Below are 27650 nucleotides of genomic sequence, written 5' to 3'. Positions count from 1 at the left end.
CTGATGCGTCACTTCCGGCCCAGCCTCCGATTGTCACAGCTCCGAGAACAATAAGCAACCTGAGCAGAGGAGCAGGTGAGTAAAACGCTGACAGGAATTTCACACACTTTTATGGCGTTTGCGTCTCTTTTCGCGTCTTGTTTTTGTCGTCTTTGTGCCGGTGAGTTGTTACGCGGGGAGCATATGGATAGAGAGGGGAGGGGCGGAGTGTGGGGGGGGGGGGGGGCGTAGCTACTGTATTGTCCTGTCATTGAGACTGATGTTATTGATCGTAAAACCAATGATGCTTTTGAGAAAAATCGGAATATTCCCTGCAAGAAAAATGATTTGTGCTGCGTTTTTTTTTTTTTTTCGTTTTTCATTTACTTTTGCGCATGTTTGGGATCCTATGGGGGAACCGTATCTTGCTTATTTGTCTTTGTTTGCCTTAATTTTTTTTTTTTTTTTTTAAATGGAACTACCCTGTGTTATCAAGATTTTTTTCATCACAATGTTCCGCCTTTTTATCTACACATTTCTTGTCCTAATATTTGAAATGTTATTTTTCAAACTTCCATCTTCATTCTCGAGACTTTGCCTATTTTTTAAAACTTATTTTCTTTTTTCTTTTTTTTTCCCAGTACTATATTATAACCGCTTTCGTGATTATAAAGATGCTTTTGTGTAACATTTGTACAGGTTTAAAAGTTGTTTTTCCCAGTTTATGACTATAACTTTTTTTTTTCAGTATGACTGCTGTGTTCTTGTAATATTGAAAATATATTTTTATCATTTTTGCTTTTCTCGTAAACTTTTTTCTTAACTTTACGAATTTTCATCCTATTATCGTCACTTTGTCATGCTTTGACGACACTTTCAAAATAGATTCTGATTTTTTGTTGTCGTACAACTTGATGACATTTATTTTTTTTACAAATTTGTTCTTGTAATAATGGCGGCATTATGGCTTTTTACGTTGCAAATTTCTTCTCTTGGAATTACAAGTTTATGTTTTTTTCTGTATTCTGACGATATTAACGGCATTATACTTTTTCTACAGCCACATACATTTTGTAATATTATTTTTATACTCCTAAAAAATGTTTTCACTTCTGATAACATGCCGTTAATCTTTTTCGATCATATTTTTGTTTTTAACTGGAACTTCTATTTTTTTAATCTATTGTATTTTACTTTTTATAATTCAAACCAGGGATGTAGCCATAAAACTTTCGTTGGGATGTCCAAGAAAACAGAAAACAACAACAACATTTAAAAAACTGTTAATTCCGAGGTTCCTGAAGCATCGCCTCAAAAATGACGAGGTTTTTTTTTGTTTTGCTAAAACTATACATTTGTTTTTTTTTCTTTTAAAAACAAACTGTATTTTTGTTGCTACGTGAGTACTTTGTCGTCCCATCAAAACAAAACACATAAAAAACGGATAACTTTTTTTCACATTACATTTTTTCATTTTATACATATATATATTTATAACACTATACATTAGTTTCTCTTCTAGTGTTTTTTGGTCGCTACAATAGTACTTTGGGGACCCATCAAAATGTTAGTTACAAAAAAAAAAAGGTTAATTCCGAGGTTCCCTGAAGGCGTCACTCCTCGGACGACGGGGAAAGCGAACGGTGGGGGAAAGTGAGAAGGAAAAGGGAGGAGGAGGAGGAGGAAAAGTCTGAAAAAAAAAAAAAAACGTCCGGAGCCACAGCGAAAAGTACCAGCGTGGACGTTCTAAGCGTGTATGGACCGTCGTTTGGCGGATTTCACGATGAGGAGCGAGCCTGTGCTTTTTACATCCAGCGGGGGTGAGTTTGTATTACATATATTTTTTAACGATGTTCGTCAGTGGGCTCAATTTGGATTTTTTTTCCCATTTCTTTTTTCTTCGAAGGTGACGGCGACATTTTTCCTTTCTTTACGTTTACACTACGACTTCCATTCACGTTTGCGACTAATAATCTTGCCTTTCGAGTTGATCTTTGGGCTGATTTTTTTTCTTCTTGCGGGGTGGATGAACTGTTAATAAACAAAATCTTTGTGTTTGGAAGAGTTTGGTTTGGTTTAAATGGGTCATAGACACCCCCCCCCCCCCCGATAATGCACCCACCCACCTCCATTCACATACCTTTTTTTTGTAAGCATTTTTTTTTCTCACCTCCAGGCTACTTTCAGTCGAACTTGGGTCGGAGCCAGCAGAGCCTGTCAAAAAAAAAAAAAAAAAAAGACAAATCCTCGCTGTTAACAATTTGTGGGCTTGCTGCACCCATACGAAACAATGCAAGTCTTTCCAACATTTTTAAGAGATCAAAACTTCTCACGAATTCAAGAAGAATTCAACTTTGTTCCCGTCACAAACTGAAAATTCGAAACTGTGGCATGTGTGACAAAGACATATCAATACATTATTTTCCATGAGATTGACGTCATTCTTTACATAAAATTATTCGACAATTAATCATGTCATCGTCAACAAGTTTTACAAGAGATGCCCGGAAATGATAATAAATAATCATTTTGGAGTAAATAATATTATAATGGCATCAAACAATGTATAATGCAATATATATCAAGCAAGTTATGCACAAGCTATATAAAAATTAATCGATTAATTTTCAACTAATCAATTTTCGAATTAATCATCAACTATTTTAACTAGCGATGCCCAGAAATGATACTAAATAATAATGTTTAATAGTAAATAATATTATAATAATATCCAACAATTTATAATTTAATATATATTAAACAAGTTACGCACAAGCTATATAAAAAATAATCGATTAATTAACAAGCAATGAAATAATTGTCAACTAGTTTAGGGATGCCCAAAGTAATAATAATGTAATAAGCTAGACTGACTCAAAAATGGTTGTTGTTTTTTTTGGGGGTGTGGGGGGGGGTCATCTCGGCAAGATGTTGTTTAATTCCTCTTCCTCATGCCACAAAAGCGCTTATGCTGAACGTTGACATTTTGTCACCATCCGGGTGAAATTTCAGCTCCTTAATGTCTCCTTTCAATGCGTTCCCTTTGATGTGAAATGCCTTCGATGTCAGGATCAAAGTAATGGACAAAAGTGTTGATATCTGCTAGCTTAATGCTAAAATATAATAACAAACATAAAAAGACACATTAGCTAACGCATTAGCTAACAGCCTAACACAGTTTAGCACAGATGTTGGGAAGATCGTAAAAATATAAACAACCGAATTAGTAGTACAGTGGACCCCCGTATTACAGCGTCCCTGGCCTACTTTTTTTTTTTCATGTTGCAACGTGGAATACTGAGTTTTTTCATACCCTCTTTGCGGTATTTTCCTAGCTTTGCGACAAAAACAACTGTCATGACCCTAGAGGGTTGGCTGTATTTATGTTGTTTTGTCTCCATCTGCAGGCGTTTTTTGGGAACTGCACTTATTTTCTGTTGCCGTCACATGACGGAGATGCTGGTCTGCTATTGGTCGGCCTCACTCGTTTCTAAATGCCGGCACGGTAAAGCTTTGTTCTATCGTGAGTGGTTCCAAAAGCTTATTTATAGTGCATTTTACTGCTTAATTCAAAGTTTTTGGGGTTAGCCAAGATTGCTAGTGGTGTTAAAGAGAGAAGATGATTTGTATGGGAACCAAGCTGGAGATAATCAAGAATTACGAAGAAGGCTAGCCTAGCCTAGGCTACCCTTACTAGGGAATATGGGCATAACAAGCGCCACTTAAAGGTAAATAAATCCTTTCAATATTTTTTATTTATGATGTTTTCTGATTGTATACATGTATGTTATATATACGTAGATCTTACTATACTATTTTGGTAGCAATTTTTCATATGTATGTACAATTTTGCTGTTTTTACCTGGGGCTCTAAGCGCATAAGCTGTTTAACACAGCTTTGGATTGCCCGCCATACGGTGAATTCGCCTTAGGAGTTTAACCGCGGAACGGATCGATCTCGTAACAAGGGGGCCCACTGTACTTAGTGCGATGGTTACCGAGTACAGATACGTGAAAAATGACTGAGATCCAGTAAGGATTTGTACTTGGTTCCTTCCCAACGTGGCGTAACGCTGCTCTCATTGACGGCAGGCCGCCGGCTGTTTTGGAGGCTGGCGGTTAGTGACGGCGCAGCCTCTAATTATCCTTGGCAAAGAAAAAGCAGAGGGCGCATCTTCACTCTCTCCACTTAGCCATGATCCAGGCACATGTATACTTGCGGGCCGGGGAAAACATCTGCTCCTAGGCGAAACCACCTGTTTGATAGCGATCGAGCCCGCCCTCCGATGTTTGCGGCGCTTTTTCAACGCGATGACGCCAGCGCCGCAAGGTCCTAATTACAGGGCCGGGAATGCCGGGCTTTGGCCGCAAACTAATGCCGAGGTCCGTCGCGTTTTTGGGCTCCTCCCGCCGGGCCGAGTGCAAAGTCAGGCCCCGAGAAATCATCGTGGGAAAAAATGCCAACGCCGTACCGCAATACTTTGAATTAGAGCTCGATTTGCATCGGTCGTTCTGGACGAATCCGATTTTAATCCGATTTTACGCCAAGTCATAAACCAACGAAAACGTATTGAAAGGCAAATGGCTGATGAATGTAAATCAGGTTTACACTAAAAACAAGATGGGTAAAACTACTTGAGACTTGTTGCTAGTTTATAAGAAGACAAAAAAATTGATGTTAGGAGGATCAATTTTGTGTGTGGTTTTGTGCAGCAATGGAGGAGTTGGTGCAGGAGCTCCGCCTCTTCCTGGACCTGCTGGACCGCGAATATCTCAGCGCCGGAATCCGGGAGAAGAAAACGCACCTCTCCAACATCCTCAACAGAGTCCTGTCTGAAAAAGGTAGCGCAGATGCTAAAGAAACAAAAAACTAATTGTGTGCTTGCTGGTGTTTTTGAAACACACGTTACCTCTGTAGGTGCTGCTGTTTTTGGTTAGCAACCAAGTCCAAACGACTTCACTTCAGTTTTACGGGTCATTTCAGAATTGGAGGACATTTTGGTTTCAAAATTCTTGAAAAGTCAACCTTCACTTTTCTGATTTTCTGCTACGTCTTCATCAGTAGTCCATAATCAATTATAATAGCTATAATAACTATGATAAACAGAAGAGAGGATATAGTGTTGTTCTAGCTATTCTTTTGAAAAACTATTTGATGATGTCAAGTCCAACATATCATGTGATTCACTGCGTTCTTCTTCTACCAAAAAGATTATGCTAACAGAGTTGCATGCACGTTCCATGAATAATACAGTAACCCCTCATTTTTTTGCGTTTAATGGGAAATTTACTTAAATCTGAAATTATTGATCCTCGTACAGTAACTGTTGTGTTATCCCTTCCCGTTTCCATGTCTTGGCTGTACGTAGTCGGAATCACGGTGCCCTGCAGTTGCCAAATAGAGTGAAGCAAGTAGCTGACCAAACATGTTTGAAAAGCAGAGTTTACACTTGAAAATCCAATTTATGACAAACTATAAGAGAATCCCCCCCCCCCAAAAAAAAAGTACTACTGTTCTCAACTGAGTGGCCAGGCAATCTGTCACTCAGCTCAAGGGGCACTCCTACAAGACATGCAATTGGCTCCCGGCGCAACAGTCGCCCAACGAGGGCAGAAGTAGTAACCCGCCCCCACTCAGAAGTTGAAATCCACTCCTCATTGGTGCCCGCGTCTTGTAGGAGTGCTCCTTGAGCTGATTGACAGAACAGTGTTTTTTATGATGTCACTGCGGGCATACATGGCTGAGAGACAGGCAAGGACGAAAGGGGATCCTCTCACCTTTTGTAGTACATTGGAATTTCAAGTGTTTGCTTTTTAATCATGTTTGGTCAGCTACTAGCTACCAGCTAGTACTAGACAGCGCGCGTCTCCGCAATACTGTATAGTTTTTTAGCGCTTTTTAATCATGTTTGGTCAGCTACTAGCTACCAGCTAGTATTAGCCAGTGCGCGTCTCCGCAATACTGTATAGTTTTTTAGCGCTTTTTAATCATGTTTGGTCAGCTACTAGCTACCAGCTAGTATTAGCCAGCGTGCGTCTCCGCAATACTGTATAGTTTTTTTAGCGCGATAGCAGAGGCGCGGAGTAGCAAGGGATCACTGCCATTATTATTTCATTTATTTATGGTTATTAAAACAAGTCCCCACAGTTGCAACAGAGAGTAATGAAACAAGCAGTACCAAAAAACAAAGAAATTTAAAATCCAATTGAACAATTTCAGTTGAGACTCAGTTTGGTGATTACAGAGTGTGAAGTAAAACTATCATTCTTTGAAATAGTGTTGTTAAAAGTGATGCTTTGTCACTTTTCCACAGAGCCGTCGTGTAAAGGCGAGATCCACAGCGGACTGCCCGCACCGCCTCAGATGCCGCTGCCTGAAATCCCGCACCCCTGGCTGGTGAGACCCAACCCTTTTTTTTTTTTTTTTTCTTTAACAAAAACAACACCATATTCATGATTACAAGGAAGAAAAATTGAGCTTTCACATCCGAGGAATGCAAGGAAATAAGCACTTTCATTTCAGGAAAAGGCTCATAAAGTTACCAGGTAGTCGTAAATGTAATTTTGGGGAGTAATATGTTTTTGTTGGCATTTTATGAGAAAAAAAAAGTCGTAAATATTACAAGGAGTTGTAAAACACAAGAGGAAAGGAATTGCTACTCTATGGGGGCCAAAGACGTAATTAAAAAAGAAAAATGTTTTTATACTTTGATATTGCTGATATTTTAATTAACTTTACAAAAGAAATTCTTAAAAAAATTGCAAAACTATATTTATTTATTTATTTATTTATTTATTTATATGTAAAACCGCTTTTTTACATGTAAATAGCCCAATCAGTTCCAAGTCCCCAAAAATATTCTATTAATTGCGACAGCCTATTAATTGCAGCAGCTGACAATATGAATGCAGTTCACCTGTTTGCCCTGAGATGGTGCTGGTGTGTTGGTGAGGACTGCAGAGAGAGACACTTTTTTAGGACGTTTAATTTGTATGTTTTTACTTTACTTTCCAGTAATCCAGGAATCATTTACAAGTCCACAGGAGCAGTATTTTTTGGGGGATTATTTTGAGCATTTATCCAAGTTGAATTTAGTTTCATGCAAAGTGCTTCCTGTGTGATGTTATTGCTAAAGTGCTAACTACGCGCTCACAACGCAAACGTCAGACGCGACAGCCCAATGTGATATGTTACATATGTGCTTTTATGTGAATATATACAACGTTAGCCGTAGCTAATGTCAATTTGATGTTTGTTAGTTCTACGGAGGTGGGAAGTGTAGATGAAATAAGTAAACACCACAGTAAACACCGATGCAAAAAACTATTGTCTCGTTTGTGGGCAAGCCGGCATATTTATAAATGATAAAAATGCATCACAAACTGTAAGAAATACGGTAGACATGACGGGTTGTGATCATGTATTACATTACAGTCGCGTTGCCAACAATGTTGCCTTTCGTATCTTGAATTGTTGTTAGCCGAATTTTTCATAACAAGTCACGCTCGTAAGTATAGGTACCACTGTACACACTTTTGCTTGACCGGTGGATTGCCCCCTGGTGGCTATTTAAAAAAAAAAACTGCAGAAAAACCATACTGAAGTATATGCCGCAGGGCTCAAATCATGAGAAAAAAGTTTTGGTTCATGCTCCGAAAAACACGGTAATTAAAAATGAGGTGGAGTTGCCAACGGAGGCTCGGGAAAAGAAAGTTGGACTCGGGTCGTCGCTGTACCGAGCTCAGGGCGGCTGCGCGGCCCCCGTGTGGCTTTCCGCGGAGCGAACCAGTGAACTGTGTTGGAGTGGGTCGGCACGCGGGAGGAAGAGACAGCCTTGACCACAGTCTGTCTCTGACCCGAGCCAGCCCGGCCAGACTTCCCGCCTGCGGCTTTTGCGATGGATCGCTCGCCGACACAAAGCTCATTGGACGCTTGACAAGTTGGCTTTGGGCAGGATGACCGACACCGTGCAGCTAGCCAACATTTTGCTTTTCGGACGGCCGACTGAAAATTCCAGCGAAATACAATGTTGTATTTTAAAAACAAACCATAAAAGAAGTTGAAAACGAAGCAATATTTTCCGCACTGTAAGGCGCACCTGAAAGCCTTCAATTTTCTCACAGTGCGCCTTATAAGCCGGTCGCGAATTTTCATTTTTGGGGGGATGAAAAAATAGAACAATTATAATAATAATAATAATAAAAAATAGAATAAGTTTAATATATTTTAAGTTTAATACATTTTAAAAAATGTAATGAGCTTTCAAATTGCGGTTTGTGTCTATAATTGCTTGCTAACAAGGCAATGGAGCCAACAAAATTTAATAATGCTGTTTTAGATTAAATAATTGGCAAAAACCTATTGGGGGGAAATTGACCCGCTATGTTATAAGGAGGCGTGCAATTTGCAATTTTCATTTTCTAAACTTCAATATAGCTGAAAAGTAACAAATACACTTGTCAAATTGAATATGTTGCTGAATAAAACGGGCACTTATGTATGGCTTATATCAGTGGGTGAAGGCTGCTCTAAAAACCACATCATCCTTCTCACTATGTATGTAATATCAACAGCGGCCAGAGGCGGCGCCAAAAAAACAAAGATCAAGCACAAACGTATCAACTGTTAAACTAAATCATCTCCAAAACATTATTTCGGGCCCGGTACCAGTTGAGGACCGGTGGTTGGGGACCCCTGGCTTAAATGACTTTTTTTTCGTTTGCAATGGGGGTCCTTGGAAAATTTGCTTTCTAAAAGAGGTCCCTGACTCCAAAAGTTTGAGAACCCCTGCTCTAAATAAATGGGCAGCCGATACAGAAAAAACAAAATGCCCCGAGCACTTTATTTGAGCCAAGGTAGTCAAATTACTCACGGGTGAGCGTTTGATCGGGAGAAAAAAATAGCGCGCGGTGTATTTTTCACCTCATGGCCCCCGCTGGACTGTCCAAAAAAATGTTTGGCGCTCCTTTACACCTCCTTCCAGTTACGTCACGCGCAGTCGACCTTTGGATGGCGCACAAATGATTTCCATATGTGTTGATGTTGGAGAGCGCCCTCCCCGCCCCCTCTCGCGAAGCCCCTCGGGTGGGGGGGGGGGGGGGGGGCTCCCTTGGCTTGGCAAGTCAACACACAGGGCGTTGCGTCACGCCTGCGCTAAAATTCCAAAGCATACCTCATTTTTTCTTGGCTTTTGTTTTGCCGGCCGTATGTAGGTCAAACGCATATCCTGCACTGTAATCGATTTTTGTCAACATATTTCATACGATTGAAAGATAGGGGCCTCCCCCCCCCCCCCCCCCGAAAAGACGATAACACCGTCATGCAGACGGCACCCAGGTTTTCTGTTGGTTTCTCAGCTTTGCCTGTCTGCTTTACATCTCCAACTCAATTCCATTCGGCGTAATTATATATCTCCGTCAAACCCAAAGTTGTCCTTGGCCTTTTTCTTGTTTTCATCTGTCGTGCAGTACCGTGTAATTATTGTCCCCCCCCCCCCCGCAAACATTCCTTCAACAGATCCTTCACTGCATCTCATCTCCCTTTTTTTTATTGACTTGCGTGGAGTCATCGGTTGCAGATTCCAAATCAGGTTCTGGATAGATTCCATTCCCGTGTTCTTTGTTCGATTCGGGTCAACGATCGATGACGTTAGAATCGATGATTCAATCTGTTTGTTCGAATAATCAGATAACGTTTTGTTTTGCGCTAAAGTGGGTTACGAAACCATTTCTCCCCAATTGCTGATTATTACTGACTTATTTAGTCCGTTATTTTTTCAATTAATCAAATAATGGAAAAACATTTTGACTTGCATTACAGTGTATTACGAAACCATTTTCACCAGTTGCATATTATTAGTCAAACCATTTTATATTAAATGAATCAAATAATCGGATAACATTTTATTTTGCGCTAAAGTGTAGTGTGAACTATTTTTCCCATGTACAGATTATTCATAGATTTTTAATCTTTATTATTCGAATAATCAAATAACAATGGATAACATTTGGTTTTACACTAAAGTGTATTACAAAACGATTTTTACCGATTTCTGATTATTAATCAATCATTTTGTCCATAATTTATTCAACTAATCAAATAATCGGATAACATTTGGTTTTGCACTAAAGTGTATTACAAAATGATTTTTACCGATTTCTGATTGTTAATCAATAATTTTGTCCATCATTTATTCAACTAATCAAATAATCGGATAACATTTGGTTTTGCACTAAAGTGTATTACAAAATGATTTTTACCAATTTCTGATTATTAATCAATAATTTTGTCCATTATTTATTCAACTAATCAAATAATCGGATAACATTTGGTTTTGCACTAAAGTGTATTACGAAATGATTTTTACCGATTTCTGATTGTTAATCAATAATTTTGTTCATAATTTATTCAACTAATCAATTAATCGGATAACATTTTGTTTTTCGCTAAAGTGTTTTTCTGATCATGAATCAATTATTAAATCAACTTTTTTATTCGATTATTCGAACGCACAATTCATTAGTCAATTTTTTTAATCCTTAATTTTATTCAATTTACGAAATAGTCCAATAACATTTGGTTTTGAACTAAAGTGTATTGCAAAACCAATTTCTGATCATGAATCAATTATTAAATCAATTTTTTATTCGATTATTCAAACGCACCATTTATTAGTCAATTTTTTTTAATCCTTAATTTTCTTCAATTTACGAAATAGTCATATAATATTGAACTAAAAAGAATTTCAGAACCATTTTACACAATTACCTGTTATTAACTAATTAGATACAATACACATAATTTTACAGAGTCCAGACAATCAATTCCAGGTACTTACTGATTATATGTTTTTATTTTTTCATATATTTTTAGGCGTCAGGCTGAAGTATTGCCTAGAACTGGCTGGTACTTAAAGAGTTCATCAATTATTCATGACATTATTTATTCGGTCAATCGAATAAATGGATAGCATCTTGTTTTACTCTAAAGTGTGGCGCAAAAGCATTTTCCCCATTTCTCCTTTCCATTTTCCCCCAAACTACTCAGGCCGCTTTGTGAAGCTCCGGTTTATTTGTTATTATTGAGCGATAAAAGAAAAACCGAACGCCAGTTAAGCAATATCACACAAAGGAGCTCGATGTTCTCGCCGACCTTTTTTCAGACTGATTCCGTTACGGCTTTGCTCATTGTTCTCCAAAGTAAAAGCAGGTGTTGGCAAACGTCTCATTTTGATTAAACACAAAAAAATAATCAGCGTGATTTCATGAAGGGCGACATGAATATTTACTGTTGGGAGGCCAGTCCGAAGTTCAATGGCTCCAAACGATGAATCTTGCTAATCGGTTGTCCCGTTCCTAATTTTTCCACGGTTGTGTCCCCCCCGGCAGGCACCAAATAGCGGCCCTCCTCCTCTGCCCAGCTCCTCTCTGCCTGAAGGCTACTATGAGGAAGCCGTTCCTCTAAGTCCCGGCAAAGCCCCGGAATACATCACGTCCAGTGAGTGTTGCATGATTTCACAGCAAAGTTGTATTTGTAATTGCGCCCTGTTTTAGTCCTAGTTTCATTTCATACTGATAAGAGCATTCCGAGATGTGTTTCAAGTTGCGGGCCGAATTTGCATCTTTTCTCTGAGTGGCTCTTGGGCAGGAAATGCAAGATAGAAGTTTTTTTAATTCCCTAATTCAAGACGTTTGTTCGTCAATTCAACCTCAGCAATACTTTGTTTCACTTGTAGTGTATGTGACAGATCTAATTTAGACAAATAATGAAACCGTCTTTTGTTGGGCTGGCAGTTATAAATGAGAACCGACATCTAACATTTCAGAGTCATGTAAAGCATAATAATCCCATCCAGTGGACAGGATTGTTGATTGTATTCTCCGCCCCTGTATTTAACATGTTGGTGTATACAGTAGTCTAGGGTTAAACCCATAAACTGGCTTTGTTTTCCTGTTATTGTTATCCTGTTATGTTGTGTTTCAATTGCAGCGTAACTGTAGAACCACCAACATGGTGTTAACTTTAAGTGTAAATAATTAAAAGGAAAAAATAATTAGTATGAGTGCAGGCCCGGAAAAAAGATGTGAAATGTCGCTCTCTAGTGGGTAAAAATACACCGGCAGGTTGACGGACCAACGATTAGAATTTTGTCTGGCTTGAAAAAATACGACGGGCCGACGATGACGGAAAGAGGGCGGGGCTCTGACGGATGACAAATGTCAGACCGGCAAAAAAGTGTAAGTTGCCCACCTCTGTCATTTGCCTCCGACGACTCTCGCCGGCAGATTACGATTCGGACGCCATGAGCAGCTCGTACGAGTCGTACGACGAGGAGGAGGAGGACGAGAAGGGTCGCAAGACGCGCCACCAATGGCCTTCCGAAGAGGCCTCCATGGATTTGGTCAAGGACGCCCGCATCTGCGCCTTCCTGCTGCGCAAGAAACGCTTCGGCCAGTGGTCCAAGCTGCTCTGCGTCATTAAGGACAACAAACTTCTGGTGAGGACGGCAATTGAACAAAAATGGAAACCGATTGAACAAAAATGGAAACAAACGAATGAGCTTGATTTCCTATTTTTGGGAAACGACAACATCAATGCTGTGCTGTGTTTTTTTTTTACTCCAAAGTGTTACAAATCATCCAAAGACCACACACCCCAAATGGAGCTGAGCCTATCAGGTTGCAGCATCAGCCACGTCCCCAAAGACGGCAAGAAGAAGCGGCACGAACTCAAGATCGTCCACCAGGGGGCGGATGCACTGGTGCTCGCCGTGCAGAGCAAGGAACAGGCCGAGGAATGGCTCAAGGTAACAATTTGCCGTTTACAAAAGCAAACAACAATTACTGTATGTTTCACGAGATTTTAACATTTTTTCTAGAAGCTCTTTACGAAACATAACTGTCATTTCAAAGTGTTTTGTGTTTGTGATCGACTGGTTAAGATTTGAGGCACACATCGGCTCCTCCTCCTCAGTCAAAATGTTGCTCACCGTTGAACGTTCAATGGGAAATTGCGCAAAATAATTATGGCGTAACCTGATTTTTAGCTAATTTGACGTCTCCTCCGGTAGCCCTAGCGGTGATTTTCCACTAACTTGGCCTTATTTACACCCAACTTGGACTGACTGAAAAGGTCATAACGCTGTCAAATATAAGCATATATTTACTTTCAAACCCTCAAAATGTTCAGTGGCATCCCCATACATATTAGATCATTCTTTTGTGGCGGCAGACCTACCCCTTATTTACAAAAATGGTAAAAATTCAATACTAGCAAAAGTAACACGCTTTATATTTATGAAATTGAAATAGGAATATTTTATATGTCATAATTAGAGTATTCTGACTTTTGAAGACTTTTGCATTATGGGTGTCCAGGCTAAGCCAATCAACGAAGTCATTGAAAGGCTTGCGAAAGTCATAAATTGGGCGTTTGCGCCACCCGAAGCTTTTGGGGTTTCAACACAAAAATATCTATTGCACCCCGTTCGCGAGTTGCCGTTGTAAGGATGGATGGGAAAGGAAATTGGGGGAAACGCATGATAGGGTGTTCAATTTGTCCAAAAATGACAATATTTCCAATTTTGAATAGCAGTGAATAAGCCTATCTTGGACTAAATTTGACACTTATGGGGCGTACTTCTCGACCTCTCGTTTGCAAGCATTTAGAAGGGACGTCAGCTTTGCATAATGAACGTTGTCATGTTTTGACAATCTATGCAATATTTTAGCCTCCTATTGTTTTTGTATGCTATTTCTTTCACACCTCACGTCAAAAGTACCAAAAAGCCCGAGTTGGGTCAAAATTTCCCTCAGGGGTTCAAATGTTCCTGTTCAAATTTCACATAACCCTCGGAGGGCCTTCATGTACCCCCAGGGTTACCCGCAACACCATTTGAGAATCGCTGGTTTAGAAACTATGAAAGTCCTCCAAACTGTGACTCAAAAGTGATACAAGATGAGAATTGATCGCAGAAAATATTTGCGAGCAGCTTTGAGACTCCATTTTGGAGGTTCCGGTGTCCATGCGTCATCACTAGTTTCCATCTGCCAAATCCGTGGAGCCGCAGCCCCGTCGTTTCCCCCGCAAATGTAATTGCTGTATGCGCTCCCTCAGCCAAGAGCACGAGGGTGGACGTGCATCACTGGCACATGCCGCTCGGCCGTGCGCGAGGGTCACTGACGGCGTAATGAAGGCTGGCGCCCGCGCGGCCCTGCAAATGTCATTAACCCTTCCTTGGCACCGAGATTCCGCCCGCATGGTCAAAAGCTAATGCCTGTAGCAGCGCTTTCACTTAGCAACGGGAAATTTTCTAGGCATGCCTATCATGAATACACCCACCAAAAATAAAAAAAGCCTCAAGACGCCATGCCTGAAAAGATGACTGCCATTTTGTTTAGTCGTGTTATATAGTCATATATATATATATATATATATATATATATATATATATATATATATATATATATATATATATATATATATATATATATATATATATATATATATATATACATATATATATATATATATGTATATATATATGTATATATATATGTATATATATATGTATATATATACAGTCTGTATATATATATATATATATATGTATATATATACAGTCTGTATATATATATATATATATATATATAGATATAGATATAGATATATATATATATATATATATATATATATATATATATATATATATATATATATATATATATATATATATATATATATATATATAAAAAGACCCAAAGCTTAAAAAAAAAAAAAAAAAAACTTATATAAGAAACGTGATAATGTATCATGAAAAAGTAGCAAGTTGAATGTTCTGATATAATTTTAAAAATGCTGGCGGTAAGACTAAAAAGTTGCACCTAATACGGCACAGAGCACTGCAAAATATAAAAAAGAAAATGGAAAATCTGGTACGGCCTCAAAAGCTGAACGTTTGCACGCTGGCCTAGATGTCATCTTAATGAATGAGCATCTTAACTGTGTGGAAAGAGTTGAAGATTCCTTAGGCGGCCATGTTTTATGCCCCTAAGTTTCCGCTGGCCACCCGAGCCCCGGCACCGTCCGCAAGCCTCAAAATGCTGGTCGATTTTCCCCGCGCTTTAATGGCAATGGCAGTGTCTTGCGGCTAACGCTGTGGTGCTCTATGAACATCTTTCTAGGTCATGAGAGAGGTGTGCGCTAATGGGACTTTTGAATTGGATCGCTCCGGATCCCCAGTCCACAAACCTGAACTGGAAAAGGTAAAACCATTTACAAAATTTCAATTGCAGCAAACTATTATTGCCGTGTTATATTGAAATTAAAAGTTCAATACCGAGAATAACAATCTGATGTTGGATTTGTGCCATAAGAGGAAAATGTGGAGCACAAAAGTTTATTCTGCCGTTTGAGGAATTGGCAAATAATCGAATCTATTTGATTCATTCGTCATTTTTAAAAATCACTGATTTGTAAAATGAGCTCAAAGATTTTGTAAAAGGGGTAGAATGTTGGATTGGTGCTTTATAACAGAGGTCCCCAACCGGTCCACGACCCGGTACCGGTCCCTGGATGAACTGGTACCGGGCTGCATGTACTCGAAATAATGATGTTTGGGAACTGATTTAGTTTATCCTTTAACAGTTCATTCTTTTGTGCTTTGTTTGGTTTGATCTTTGTTTTTTGGCGCCACCTCTGGCCGCTGTTGATATTACATTTCGTTGTGAGGAAGGACGGCGTTACTTCGGTTGAGAGCGGTCACTGTTGGTAACACAAACGTTGTTGGATATAAAAAAAAACTAAGCAAACAAAAATAAAGGTCATCAGAAACAAAAACAAAAACACCTTACAAAAGAGAAGCACACAAAAAAGAAATACATGATAAAAAAGAAGCAAGTAAGAAAAAATGCATGAAAAAATGCACTTTTTTTGTTTGCTTCTTTCTTGCGTGCCTCTTTTTAGTACTTGACTTTTTTTTTCTTGTGTGCTCTTTGTTATTGTTTGCTTCTTTTACCTTGTGTGCTATTTTTATTGTGCGTTTCTTTTTTCTTGCGTGCTTCTCTTTTGTAAGGTGTTTTTTTGTTTGCGATTACCTTTTTTGTTTGCTTAGTTTTTTTGACGCATGCATGAAAAAATACACACTTTTTTCCTGTTTGCTTCTTTCTTGCGCGCCTCTTTTTAGTACTTGACTCTTTTTTTCTTGTGTGCTCTTTGTTATTGTTTGCTTATTTTACCTTGTGTGCTATTTTTATTGTGCGTTTCTTTTTTCTTGTGTGCTTTTTGTTTGTTTGCAATTACCTTTTTTGTTTGCTTAGTTTTTTTGTTTGTGAGATTTGCACTTCAGGGCCAGTGTAGATTACGTAAGCCCACTAACCACATTACATGTAAAAAGGTTTTTATTTCAGAGCGATGTTGACCTCCTATTTAGAGTTACAAATTATCAGCCTTTTTTTTTGTCCAGGTACTTCTTTTAAAATGAGAAAAAAACAGAAAGAAAACTCATTGTGCATTGATATCATCTGATATTACACTTTTCAACCGCTCTTTTCAGAAATCCTCATGTGACAGGCCAAGCTCAGACGGCGAAGCCACGCACGAGAACGGACACGTGGACAAGGACCACGGTACGTATCAGTATGGAGAGCGCTTTTGGAGTTGGGGGACGTTTCTGTGCAAATCGATCCACGGGTGCCCTTTGTGCTTGCATTCCAGGAAAAGGAAAGAAGAATTCCAAGACGGAGTCGCAGGGCAAGACCGGCACTGTTGGCAAAGGCGCCGGCAAGAAGATCACCAAGATCATCGGGCTGGGCAAGAAGAAGCCGTCCATGGATGAGCAAACGTCATCAGCTGAGGAAGATGTTCCCACCTGCGGTAAGCAAACCGGGCGGCCTGAAGGAAAGATGCCCGGAGATACACCTGTGGTCCCAAAGTCAAATAAATCGGACACGGAGACACACCACTCGGTTTCAAATATTCCCCCCCCCCCGCCCTCCGTTGAAAGGCTACCTGAACGTGCTGTCCAACAACCGCTGGCGTGAGCGCTGGTGCCGTCTCAAAGACAACCAGCTGCTTCTGCACAAGGACCAGGATGACCTGAAGAGCCACATGGCCTCGTTGCCCCTCCGAGGTTGCGAAGTCAGCCCCGGCCTGGACCACAAGCACCCTTTTGCCTTCCGCTTGCTCCGCAATGGTCAGGAGGTGGCTGTGCTCGAGGTACTTTTGACACTCCTGTCAACCCCTGGGGAAAAGTTGCACCCAACTCTGGCTTTTTGAGGTTTTTAATGTGTGAAATCAAAGGAAAAGCATACTAAAAACACTAGGAGGCTAAAATATTGCATAGATTGTCAAAACTGTCATCACTTGTAAACGCTTTCAAACAAGAGATCGAGAGATACACCCTATAGGTGTCAAATTTAGCCCATGTCAGACTCATTTACTGCCATTCAAAATTGGAAATATTGTCCATTTTGGACATATCGAAAATCCCATGTTTTATCATGCATTTCACCCGATTTGAGCATTAATCCTTTCAACGGCCACTCGCAAATGGGGCTTTTTCTTTTTTCTTGTGTGCTTTTTTATTCTGCACTTCTTTTTTCTTGTGTGCACTTCTTTTTTCTTGTGTGCTTCTCTTTTGTAAGGTGTTTCTATTGCAGGCACAATAAAACATTTTTGGGTGACACTCCAAAACCACCTAGTGGCGCTAGTGGGCAACTTATGACGTTTACAAGCCTTTCAATGACTTCAATGATTGACTTAGTCTGGACTCCCATAATGCAAAAGTCTTCGAAAGATGGAATGAATGCCACTGAACATTTTGAGGGGTTGAAAGTAAACTTATAATTATATTTGACAATTTTAACACCCTTCCAAATTCAGCCCAAGTCGGGTGATAATAAGGCCTCCCTGAACACCCAGAGGTTAATAGAAAGAAAATAAATTGTGTGTCATTTTTCCTGTTTCTCTTCAGGCATCTTCGTCTGAAGCCATGGGGCGTTGGCTGGGGGTCCTACTGGCTGAGACGGGCTCCACCGCAGACCCGGCCACCTTGCATTACGACTACATTGACGTGGAGACCACCGCCAATGTCATCCAGCTGGCTAAACAGTCCCTCTGGTGAGAGACGCTCAAAAAAAAAAAATATTGGCACAGTGGTACCTTTACTTGAAATTAATATGTTAGTCGAGCTGCTTTTTGCATTTAAACAGCCTAATCCGTTCCAAGCCCCCCAAAAATGCTCCTAGACCCTTTAAATTAATAATATTTAATTATAAAACTGCATTAATAATAGTAATAAATACATGTCATAATTACATTAGTGCATAATAATTCAAATATATGTGAATAATAATAAAAAAATAAATTAAAAAAGTGAATGCAGTTCACTTGTTTGCCCGGAGATGATGCTGGTGTGCTGGTGACGAGCGCAGAGAGAGACTTTTTTAGGTCGTTTAATTTGTACATTTTTATTTGACATTTTCAGTGATGCAGGAATCATTTACAAGTTCACAGGAGCAATAATATTGTTATTTATTCAAAAGAATCAATTGAACGTTTCTTCCAGTTTTACCAGTAAGCGCGCCGTGTCCCCTAACCCGTACCTGGACAATCCAGCTGGCAGCTATGCGTGCCCCAGTGGAACGGCTCTGCACTACCATGACGTGCCCATCAATGGAATGGTAAGGCTCATCATTCACCTTCTCTGCTAAGACAGTGTTTTTCCAAATTTTTTTTTTTTTTTTGGACCTTCGCAACACGAAGTTTTGCAAACATTGTTTGCTGTTGCTTTGAGATGTTTCAAATGTGTGGGCTTCGTCTGTCGTCAAGCAATTTTTATCCAACGTCTGACATTTTTCCTTTCAAATTAAGAGCAAAGTAATTGCAACATGAAGCTAATGCAGACATTATTTACTTTTATTTTGTTATGTTTCTTACGGATGAGTTTCTTCTGTAGACATGGTGACTAAGTTTGGCTCCTGGCATTGTTGGCCATTGAGGTGGGAGGGGCCCCTGTCCTTCGCAAGTTCTTCATCGACTAACATCTGTCCTTCTAACACTTTTCTGTCCCGCGGACACTCTGTTTCTCCTCCCTCGGCGTTCATGTGCAGCACTCCAGTCCCGGCACAGGCGGGAAGGAAGCGCTCTATGACAAGTCCTATGAAAACGTAGCCCCGCCCAAGCCCACCCTCTCGACCAATCACTATAAGACACCGGTTTCCAAAGTCTCTTCTAAGTTCCTCACCTCTGATGCTAAAAGCAAAGATGCTGCTCAGGTGACTAACATTGCATGACACTCTTTCCTTGTAACAGCCGCTGCCTTATTAACAAGCTTTTCCTGTCGCTCAAGCCTCTTCAAAATTAAAGCTGCGATAAACTATGTAGCTTTTACACCAGCCATCATCAAGCATCACTGGCCATTAAGAAAAAAAAAGAAAAGAAAAACACCTAAAAGCTGGCAAAATTCCTTGCTGACATCATACTCAGCTCTTAGCAATAACAAATTTCGATTTTCTTCAAGTATTCTAAACGATAATGATTTTAATCAATTTTACATTGTAGAAATAACTCTAACAAACATTTATTTAAAGGTTTGATTTTTTTTTAAATCTTTTTAATCACTATTCAGTGAAAAATCTAAACTATTTCCGTGATCGTCATCGTCGCCACAATTGTCGCCATCATCGTCGCCAACATCATTGTCTTCGCCAAGATCGTCATACTCGTTGTCATAATTCCTCATCATTGACGTCATCTCCTCACCGTCATTGTCATCGCCGTTGCCATCATCGTCGTCATCATCATCACTGCCATCTTCGTCGTCGTCTTCATCGTCGTCATCATTGTCATCGTTATCATCGTTGTCATCATTGTCGTCGTCATCGTTGTCATCATCGTCGTAGTCATCATCATTGTCAGTGATGACGATAATGACGACGATGATGATGACGGTTACGACGACAATGACAGTGATGACGATGACGACGACAACAATAACGATGATGACGGTGACAATGATGACGACGATGAAGACGACGGCAACAACGACGATGGCGAAGTTGACGATAATGACGACAATGATGATGACGACAGAAGACGATGACGACAATGAGACGACGATGACGACGATCACGACGGATGACAACGACGATGAAGACGAAAATGATGACGTCATGACAACGTTGACAATGACAACGATGATGACGTAATGACGACGATGATGACGGTGACAATGAAGACGACGATGACAAAGGCGATGATGACGAAGTCAATGGCGACGACGAAGATGACGGTTATGACGACAATGACGATAACGACGACGATGACAGTAATGACGATGACGACAACAACAATAACGATGATGACGGCGACAATGATGACGACGATGACAATGATGACAACAATGATGATGGTGACAATGAAGACGACAACAACAACGACGACGACGAAGATGACGATCATGACGACAACAATGACGATGACGACAGAAGACGATGACATCATACGATGACAGTAATGACGATGAGGACATCGACAAGAACGATGGTGACGGTGACGATGATGAAGACGACGACGAAGATGAAGCTAATGACGACAACGATGATGACGACAGAAGACGATGACGACAATGAGACGACGATGATGACGATCACAACGGATGACAACGACGATGAAGACGAAAACGATGACCACGATGACGTAATGACAATGTTGACAACGACGATGATGACGTAATGACGACGATGATGACGGTGACAATAAAGACGACGATAACAATGACGACGACGACGATGACGAAGGCGATGACGACGAAGTCAATGACGAAGATGACGATAATGACGACAATAATGACGATGACGGCGACGATGAAGACGATTACAACGACAACAACGGTGATGACGACGACGACGATGACGTTAATGACAATGCCGACGATACCGATGAAAAGGAAAAGCGGCGATCGTGTATTTTGCGTTGAACGACTGACATACTGAGCATTTGGAATATTTTTTTCAATGAGTAACCGACAGGCAGAACATCTTTAATTTAGCGATCGGGCAGTTGTTGAATAACCGTCGACTGTGTTCGTTTGCGACTAGTTTAAAGGAAAGAAAGGAAGCACGAGCAATGGTTTGGCATCCAAGCTGAAGGCAGATCCAAGAAGTCAGCAAAAGAAGAACGGAGTCGCCGCTTTCAACGGGACAATGTCACTCAAACGCAACAACTCCAGTAAGTTCAAACGCAAGCCTTTTCGCTTCGTAGATCTCGGCTTCGAAGCTCCCATTTCAAGTTGAACCCGGATCTGATCCAAATTGGAATTTCTCGCAACAATTTTGATCCGACGCGCCGGTTTTTGCCCTCCAGATGCGGAGCAATGTAAATATGGGAAAAACCGCGTGGAGGCCGACGCCAAGCGGCTGCAGGCCAAAGACGAGGAGCTGACCAAGAAGAAAGTGGACATCAGGAACCATCTGAGCGCGCTGAAGAAGGAGCGCAAGGACCTGCGTAGCGCTATTGAGGCCGCCTCAGGTGAGACAGAGGCGCGCATGCTGAGAACTATCGAATGCTAAAACTGCAGGATAAATTTTAGCTGTGAAAAACTTTAAATTTAGTCTTTAACTCTTTTAGTACCAGCCATATTTAGTACCACGCATGTTTATTTTCCGCACTCTAAGGCGCACCTAAAAGCCTTATTTTTTTGAAAAAGCCGATGGTGCGCCTTATAATCAGGTGCGCCTTATATATGGATCAATATTGAGATTGGGATTGGTAGATGGGGAATGAAGTGATAAAGGAAGCTTTACCTGTTTCTTTTGTGTGTTTACAGTTGTTTGCTCATATTGACATTGAGTTATGCTATTGAGAGTTTAGAGTTAGTATTTGAGTTATTATTGTTATTACTTTGAGTATTACTAAATTGTGATTGGAAAAAGTTTTCAAATATGTCATTAATTGAGGGTGCGCCTTATAATCCGGTGCGGCTTATACATGGAAAGGGTTTTAAAATATGTCATTAATTGGGGGTGCGCCTTATAATCAGGTGCGCCTTATAGTGTGGAAAATATGGTACTCCTTTAGCCAAACACGTGTAAATATTTGAAAAAATATACAGGGATAAATAACTGTGTTTTGAATGTCCTTACTTGTGAATTAATCTGATAAATGAATCGTTTTTCACATACTTTTAACCCCTATTTTTCAGTTGCGAAAATGACATTGCATGAGCTGAAAGGTCAGGTAACAACCAATCACAGTTCAATTTATGAATGTCACATGACCGAAAAATCAGATGTGATTGGTCGTTACCAGAGAATTGAGCGCATACGATGTCAGTTTCACAATTAGATTTTTTTTTTTTTGTTTTAATAAAATGAACCAGAAAAATGTGCCAAAGAGCTGGCTGTTTAGAACTCAACGTGAGGCACACATAACATTTTTTTCTTTTTTTTTTCCAAGTGGCCCCAAACTGTACAAAATAAAATCGACCCTTCTTGACCTGAACATTTGAAAATAAATAAATAAAAATACATAGGATTGAATGCAATAATAGTTGAGTTTTTCTGCAGGCAAGCGGTCGCAGGCCTCGCTGTCGGAGCGTCTGAAGAAGGTGGAGGACGAGTGCCGGCAGAAGGAGGAGGAGCGAGTCAACCTGGAGCTGGAGCTGACCGAGGTCAAAGACAGCTTGAAGAAGGCCCTGAGCGGGGGGGTCACCCTGGGCCTGGCCATTGAACCCAAAGCTGCTCCGCCGGCGCTGCTCCAGGTAGTATTGCATCTTTTGTTTTGTTGCCATTCCCTTTAGCACAGCTCCATCTAGTGGGTGCTTAGCACCACCCCAGCCACTGTTGTAGCTGCTATTCTATGCGCCTTATAATGCGGTGTACCCTATGCAGTATATGAAAACAGTTTGAAAATAGGCCGTTGATTGAAGGTGCGCCTTATAATCCGGTGCGTCTTAAAGTGCGAAAAATATGGTAACATTTTTTGTGTGTGTAAAATGAGAACCTTTTTTCTTAAAAATTCCATATGGTTGCTTTTTTCAGGTACTATGTCCAATTTGGACTTTTATTTGTTTAAAACTTCAACTGTAGCCGAACTTTATGTCGCTTTCTGAATTAGTTGACATGAATATTATAATTTTATCTCTGGAGTGGTTTGTTTTCAATCATAGTATTGCATTTTTTTTTAAGTCTAAAACCGAATCCTTCTCAAACAGTGGGGTACAGGGAAGCACTTAAGGATCAAGGGGAGATTTGAACAGGGTTTCTGCAGCTCTTAGAAAACTGAATTGATTGCGTTTTAATGCTGTGACAAGGACAGCATATTTTTTTCTCAAATTAAGAGCAAATTAATTGGAAAATGAAGCTACTTTGTGCAAAATTGTGCTAAATGTCTTTATGTGAGTACGTTTTATACCGCTGTGCATAGCCATTACTGATGAATTTTCCAGCAGGCGTACCGGTATTGCGCTTAATTTGAAGAGAAAATTAAGGTGTTCCTGTCTTGTCATTGAAAAGCAGGAAGTTGCGCTTGCTGGTACCTGCAGAAATCCTGTTCATACCTCACGTAGTGTCTTTATGTACAATCATCAGAAATGTAGTATGGACGTATGTATGAATGTGTAGTCTGAGCAGGTGAAAGAATATCCCATGGGATTTTCCCTTTTTTTAATTATTTTTATCAATCTGTGTAGCTAGGTTGCTTATTAATCAATGAAATATAATAAAGACAATCACCGATGATGTCATTCGTATGCGAGGGCCATCAAATGTCAAATTTTGCGCGGCAGTCGCCGGCGGCGTTACGGCGTCTCCAGGAGCCTTCGCCCTTCTCCAGCTGCGACACCAGCGACGCCGAGACCTGCTCCCTGCCCGTCAACAGCGCCTCGCTCCTCCGCCGCCAGCAGGGCGTCCCCAAAGGCTCGCCGGCCCGAGGGCACGTCCTCAGGAAGGCCAAGGTCACTGCTAACACACAAACTTTTAGACTAACCTGTTGACGCTGTAAAAAGTAGTTCACTGTTGTTGAAAGTTTACTTATGCAGTGATCCCCCCCTACTTCGCGGTTAATGGGGGCTGTCAACCCCCCGCAAGTAGGGTATCAGTTCCTAGATTTCTATCTACGCCCCAATATAGCCGCAGTAATCATAAACAATCCTTTTTTTTTTTTTTTTGGTATTTTTTGCCTATTTTATTTCCTTTCTCCTATTATTTAACATTAAATTATCCTTATTAACATTTTTGCACATTAATTAAATAACTAATGTCACTTCGTTTGTTGAGAATTTGTTCTCAGGACTGGTTATCTGCACCAAGACTCCGGTGAGACATCACGTTGAACTTCACATTTATTTTGGCTCATGTATGGTGTATCATGTAGTATCTGTTGAATAATAAATCAACAACAATCTTAAAGTCAGTCAAGTAACATATAAACACTTAATCTATGAATTTACTGTATTTTTAGCCGACATTAGCGGGTTAGCAACAACTAACAACTACTAACTATAAAGTGCAACCTCTACACAAACGAACACATAAACAGAATAAACAGTCATCGCTTAATAAAACATAGGCAGTAGCGTGCGTTATCAACATAAATGATAATAAACTATAAATATGAGCTTAGGTTGTCATTCACTACGTCACCGTAACGAGCCGAATGACGCACAGAGAACGTAAAACAGGAAACGGAAATGCAACGCAACCCGACAAATTAAAAGCATGCATTTCAAAATAAGATAAAAAATGTCCCGAACTCTAACGCTTGAACAATTTTTAACATAGTTATTAACTAATATCACTTCGTTATTTGATTAATACAGTAGTGTATAATGTACTTTTTTTTGCTTTTTTCAATTTTTGCACATTTTTGCACATTTTTTAAATGATTTTTTATTTTGAAATATTTTTTATTTTTCCTGGAAAAAAACGCGAATTACTGAGACCGCGATATCTGAGACCGCGAAGTAGGAGGGATCGCTGTATTGCTTTTTGTTTTATTAAAAAATGATACAGACAAAAAAAAATAACAAAACAAATGTTTGTCTCGGGTTTGTTTTGCAGGAGTGGGAACAGAAGAGCGGAACATAAAGGCCCTCAACTTGCTCTTAACTTCTCTTCTTCTTTTCCTGACGTTGCGTACGTATTTATTTGAAAGTGCCCTCACACACACTTTTTTTCTTGGACCAAAAAAAACACACAAAGAGAGAAACGCTGGTTTTCACACCCTTTTTTTTTTCTACTCTTGTGCATGCTCGGTGTACATAATGTTTCGGCGCCTATATTGTCGTCTTTTCATGCTTTGGCTTTCTCCACAGATTGTTCAAATCCAATATTTATTTGTAAATGTTTGGAGGTAGTAACTTCCCCCTATTTATGTTGATCTATTTAAAGTATATACTGTATGTTGGAAAGGGAATTTCCCGCGCTTTGCGTCGGACCCCCGCGGGGGCTGCCATTTTGGGTCCGGGCACAAATTTCGGGAATTCTTCCTCAACCCGTGGCTTCATTTGCTACACTTGTGGCGCTTATTTGCGAATTACAAAACAAAGTCACATAAATGCCAGTATGGAGGACCCAAGTGCCAAAATTCAATAAATAACCGTACCGTTCAGTCATTAAATTAAATTTAAAAAAACATTGAATTAATTCACCCCCCCAAAGTGTCATTAATGGAATAAATATTTCAATAATTAATTCAATGTTTTATTTCATTCATGAAACATTTGTTCAACAACTCCTAACACCTGATTGGTTACCCTGCCAAGACAGAGCAGGGTAACCAATCAGGTGTTAGGACCCACCCATGAAACGGGAAAAGTCGACAGATGAAATGAATTCAAGAAATGCTGCAACTCATTAATTAAATCTTTCAATAATTAATTAAAAGTGTCATTGATTAACTGCATGTTTAATTGAACGTTTTATGTAATGAAGCATACATTTAATTTATGACATAAAATATGTACCTAAAACAATTGATTACATGAGTAATCAAGTGCTGAAGTGATTTTTTTTTAATTACTCACACTTTGAATTAATTAATGAAACATTTTTTGAATTGATGACACTTTTAATTTTGTACATTTGTACATTTGAAACATTTGTAATGAAATCAGAATAAATGTTTGATTAATTAAGTGTCTTTGATTAAATACATGTTTAATAATTAAATGTTTATTTTATTAATTAACCTTTTATTTAATTCCTAATTTTATTTCATTTTAATTTTATTTTTACACATTTAATTAATCAATGAAACATTTAATTGATGATCCTTTTTATTAATCAATTAAACAATTAATTAAAAGCCTCATTAAATAATTAAAAGTATTATTAATTGAATAAAAACATTTTAGTTAAAAGTGTCATAGATTAAGCACATGTTTTTGATGGAACGTTTTATTTAAATGATAAAATCTTTAATTGGTGACAAAGTATTTACGTAAAGTAATTGATTACATCAGGTAATCAAGTACTGAAGTAATTAATTGAATGTTTTATTCATTGACACGTTTAATTAATTAATGAAACATTTAAAAAACATTTAAACATTTAAAAAAAACAATTAAAAGTTTCAAATAAATGTTTTATTGATTAAAAGTGTCATTGATTAAATTAAATACATGTTTAATGTTTAAATGTTTTATTTCTTTAATTAATGACACTGCATTGATTGATTGAACATTTATTTAATTGATTACACTTTGAATTGATGAAACCTTAAATTAATTAATGACACTGTTGCGATTTCATGAATAAATAAAACGTCAATCATCTATTGATTGATCAATCATTTTAGTTACTCAAGTGCCAAAGTAATTAATTACTTGGGTGCTTAATTCTTTTCATTCTTTTCGTAACATTCATTTTTTTTAGACCTTCCTTTAGCCAAACTTTTTTTTTTAATATAAATAAATATTTGGGAATATTGTTTTTAAGATGGTCAGGCTATTTGAGGACATAGCACTGGAAAGATTGTTTTTGGGTTGACTTATCCTTCTTTAAAAAAATAAAAATAAAAAAAACTACATAAGTGACAAATGTTGGTAAGGTTGTTATTTTGGGAGAACATTACCCGAATCACTGCAATATTCCAAGGAAAAATCTCATCTCAGCGTGGCCTTCATGGTCCTTTTTTTTTCATCTTGTCTAGTAATCTGTAATATTTAGTAAGTTATATGCTGTTAGCATGATGTGGCTTTACTCTGCCAATAAATGTGAACCTGTCATATGTAGCATAGCGTAGCTTAGCTTAGCAGATTGCTTTGGGGAGAAGTTTTTTTTTTTTTTTGCACCTTATAAATGTTCGTCTTCATTTCATATTGGACAGTCGTCAGCTTGATGACGGTAACGTGCTTTGTACATAATTTGAGAGACCGTTTTTGTTTACTGAATTACAGTATATCAATAAATATCTTTTAAAGTTACCTTGTTGCTATGCTAAATTCATTTCACTAAATATCTTACAAACTACTGTATTGAATGTGTTTTGTGTATTATCTTGGGCAGTGGTTCTCAAATGGGGGTATAGGGGTACATGATGGCACTTCAGGGGGAATGGGAAATCTTGGCATCAGAATTCATTTGAATGCTTTTATGGGTCTAGTTAATGGCTGCAACATTTTTAATAAACACTTTCAGGATATGGTATTCAATTTCAAAGATTTAATGGC

The 27650-nt window shown here is 39.0% G+C and overlaps 1 protein-coding gene across 3 annotated transcripts; it reads left to right on the top strand.

The window, feature by feature from the left end:
- The first annotated feature begins 33 nt into the window (after positions 1 to 33).
- On the top strand, positions 34 to 25725 carry afap1 (actin filament associated protein 1). Of its 3 annotated transcripts, none has more exons than XM_088430554.1 (18): positions 34 to 75; positions 4693 to 4821; positions 6294 to 6376; positions 11368 to 11476; positions 12265 to 12476; positions 12606 to 12785; positions 15163 to 15243; positions 16533 to 16605; positions 16694 to 16852; positions 16983 to 17194; positions 17952 to 18097; positions 18546 to 18660; positions 19090 to 19254; positions 21079 to 21208; positions 21344 to 21508; positions 22546 to 22739; positions 23766 to 23933; positions 25039 to 25725. In XM_088430554.1, exons 2-18 carry the CDS (start codon positions 4695 to 4697, stop codon positions 25063 to 25065), a joined length of 2346 nt encoding a protein of 781 aa, XP_088286680.1. In that variant the 5' UTR covers positions 34 to 75; positions 4693 to 4694; the 3' UTR covers positions 25066 to 25725. The 3 variants fall into 3 exon arrangements, with proteins under 3 accessions (XP_088286680.1, XP_088286679.1, XP_088286681.1); XM_088430553.1 differs by lacking the exon at positions 34 to 75 and adding an exon at positions 1689 to 1799; XM_088430555.1 differs by lacking the exons at positions 34 to 75; positions 19090 to 19254 and adding an exon at positions 1689 to 1799.
- Positions 25726 to 27650: the final 1925 nt, after the last annotated feature.

The sequence above is a fragment of the Hippichthys cyanospilos genome, chromosome 1 (assembly GCF_059441005.1).
Source record: "Hippichthys cyanospilos isolate Australia breed blue-spotted pipefish chromosome 1, RoL_Hcya_1.0, whole genome shotgun sequence".
Lineage (NCBI taxonomy): Eukaryota > Metazoa > Chordata > Actinopteri > Syngnathiformes > Syngnathidae > Hippichthys > Hippichthys cyanospilos.
The sequence above is the reverse complement of the archived record's forward strand: the minus strand, read 5'-3'. Positions and strand labels throughout refer to the sequence as shown.

Excerpts from the sequence above, each read along its gene's own strand:
- afap1 (XM_088430553.1), top strand. The coding sequence starts at position 1,736 with ATGGACCGTCGTTTGGCGGATTTCACGATGAGGAGCGAGCCTGTGCTT. Across the intron at positions 12,786-15,162 it reads AGGCCGAGGAATGGCTCAAG|GTCATGAGAGAGGTGTGCGC; the intron begins GTAACAATTTGC and ends ACATCTTTCTAG. Across the intron at positions 18,661-19,089 it reads ACGTGCCCATCAATGGAATG|CACTCCAGTCCCGGCACAGG; the intron begins GTAAGGCTCATC and ends GTTCATGTGCAG.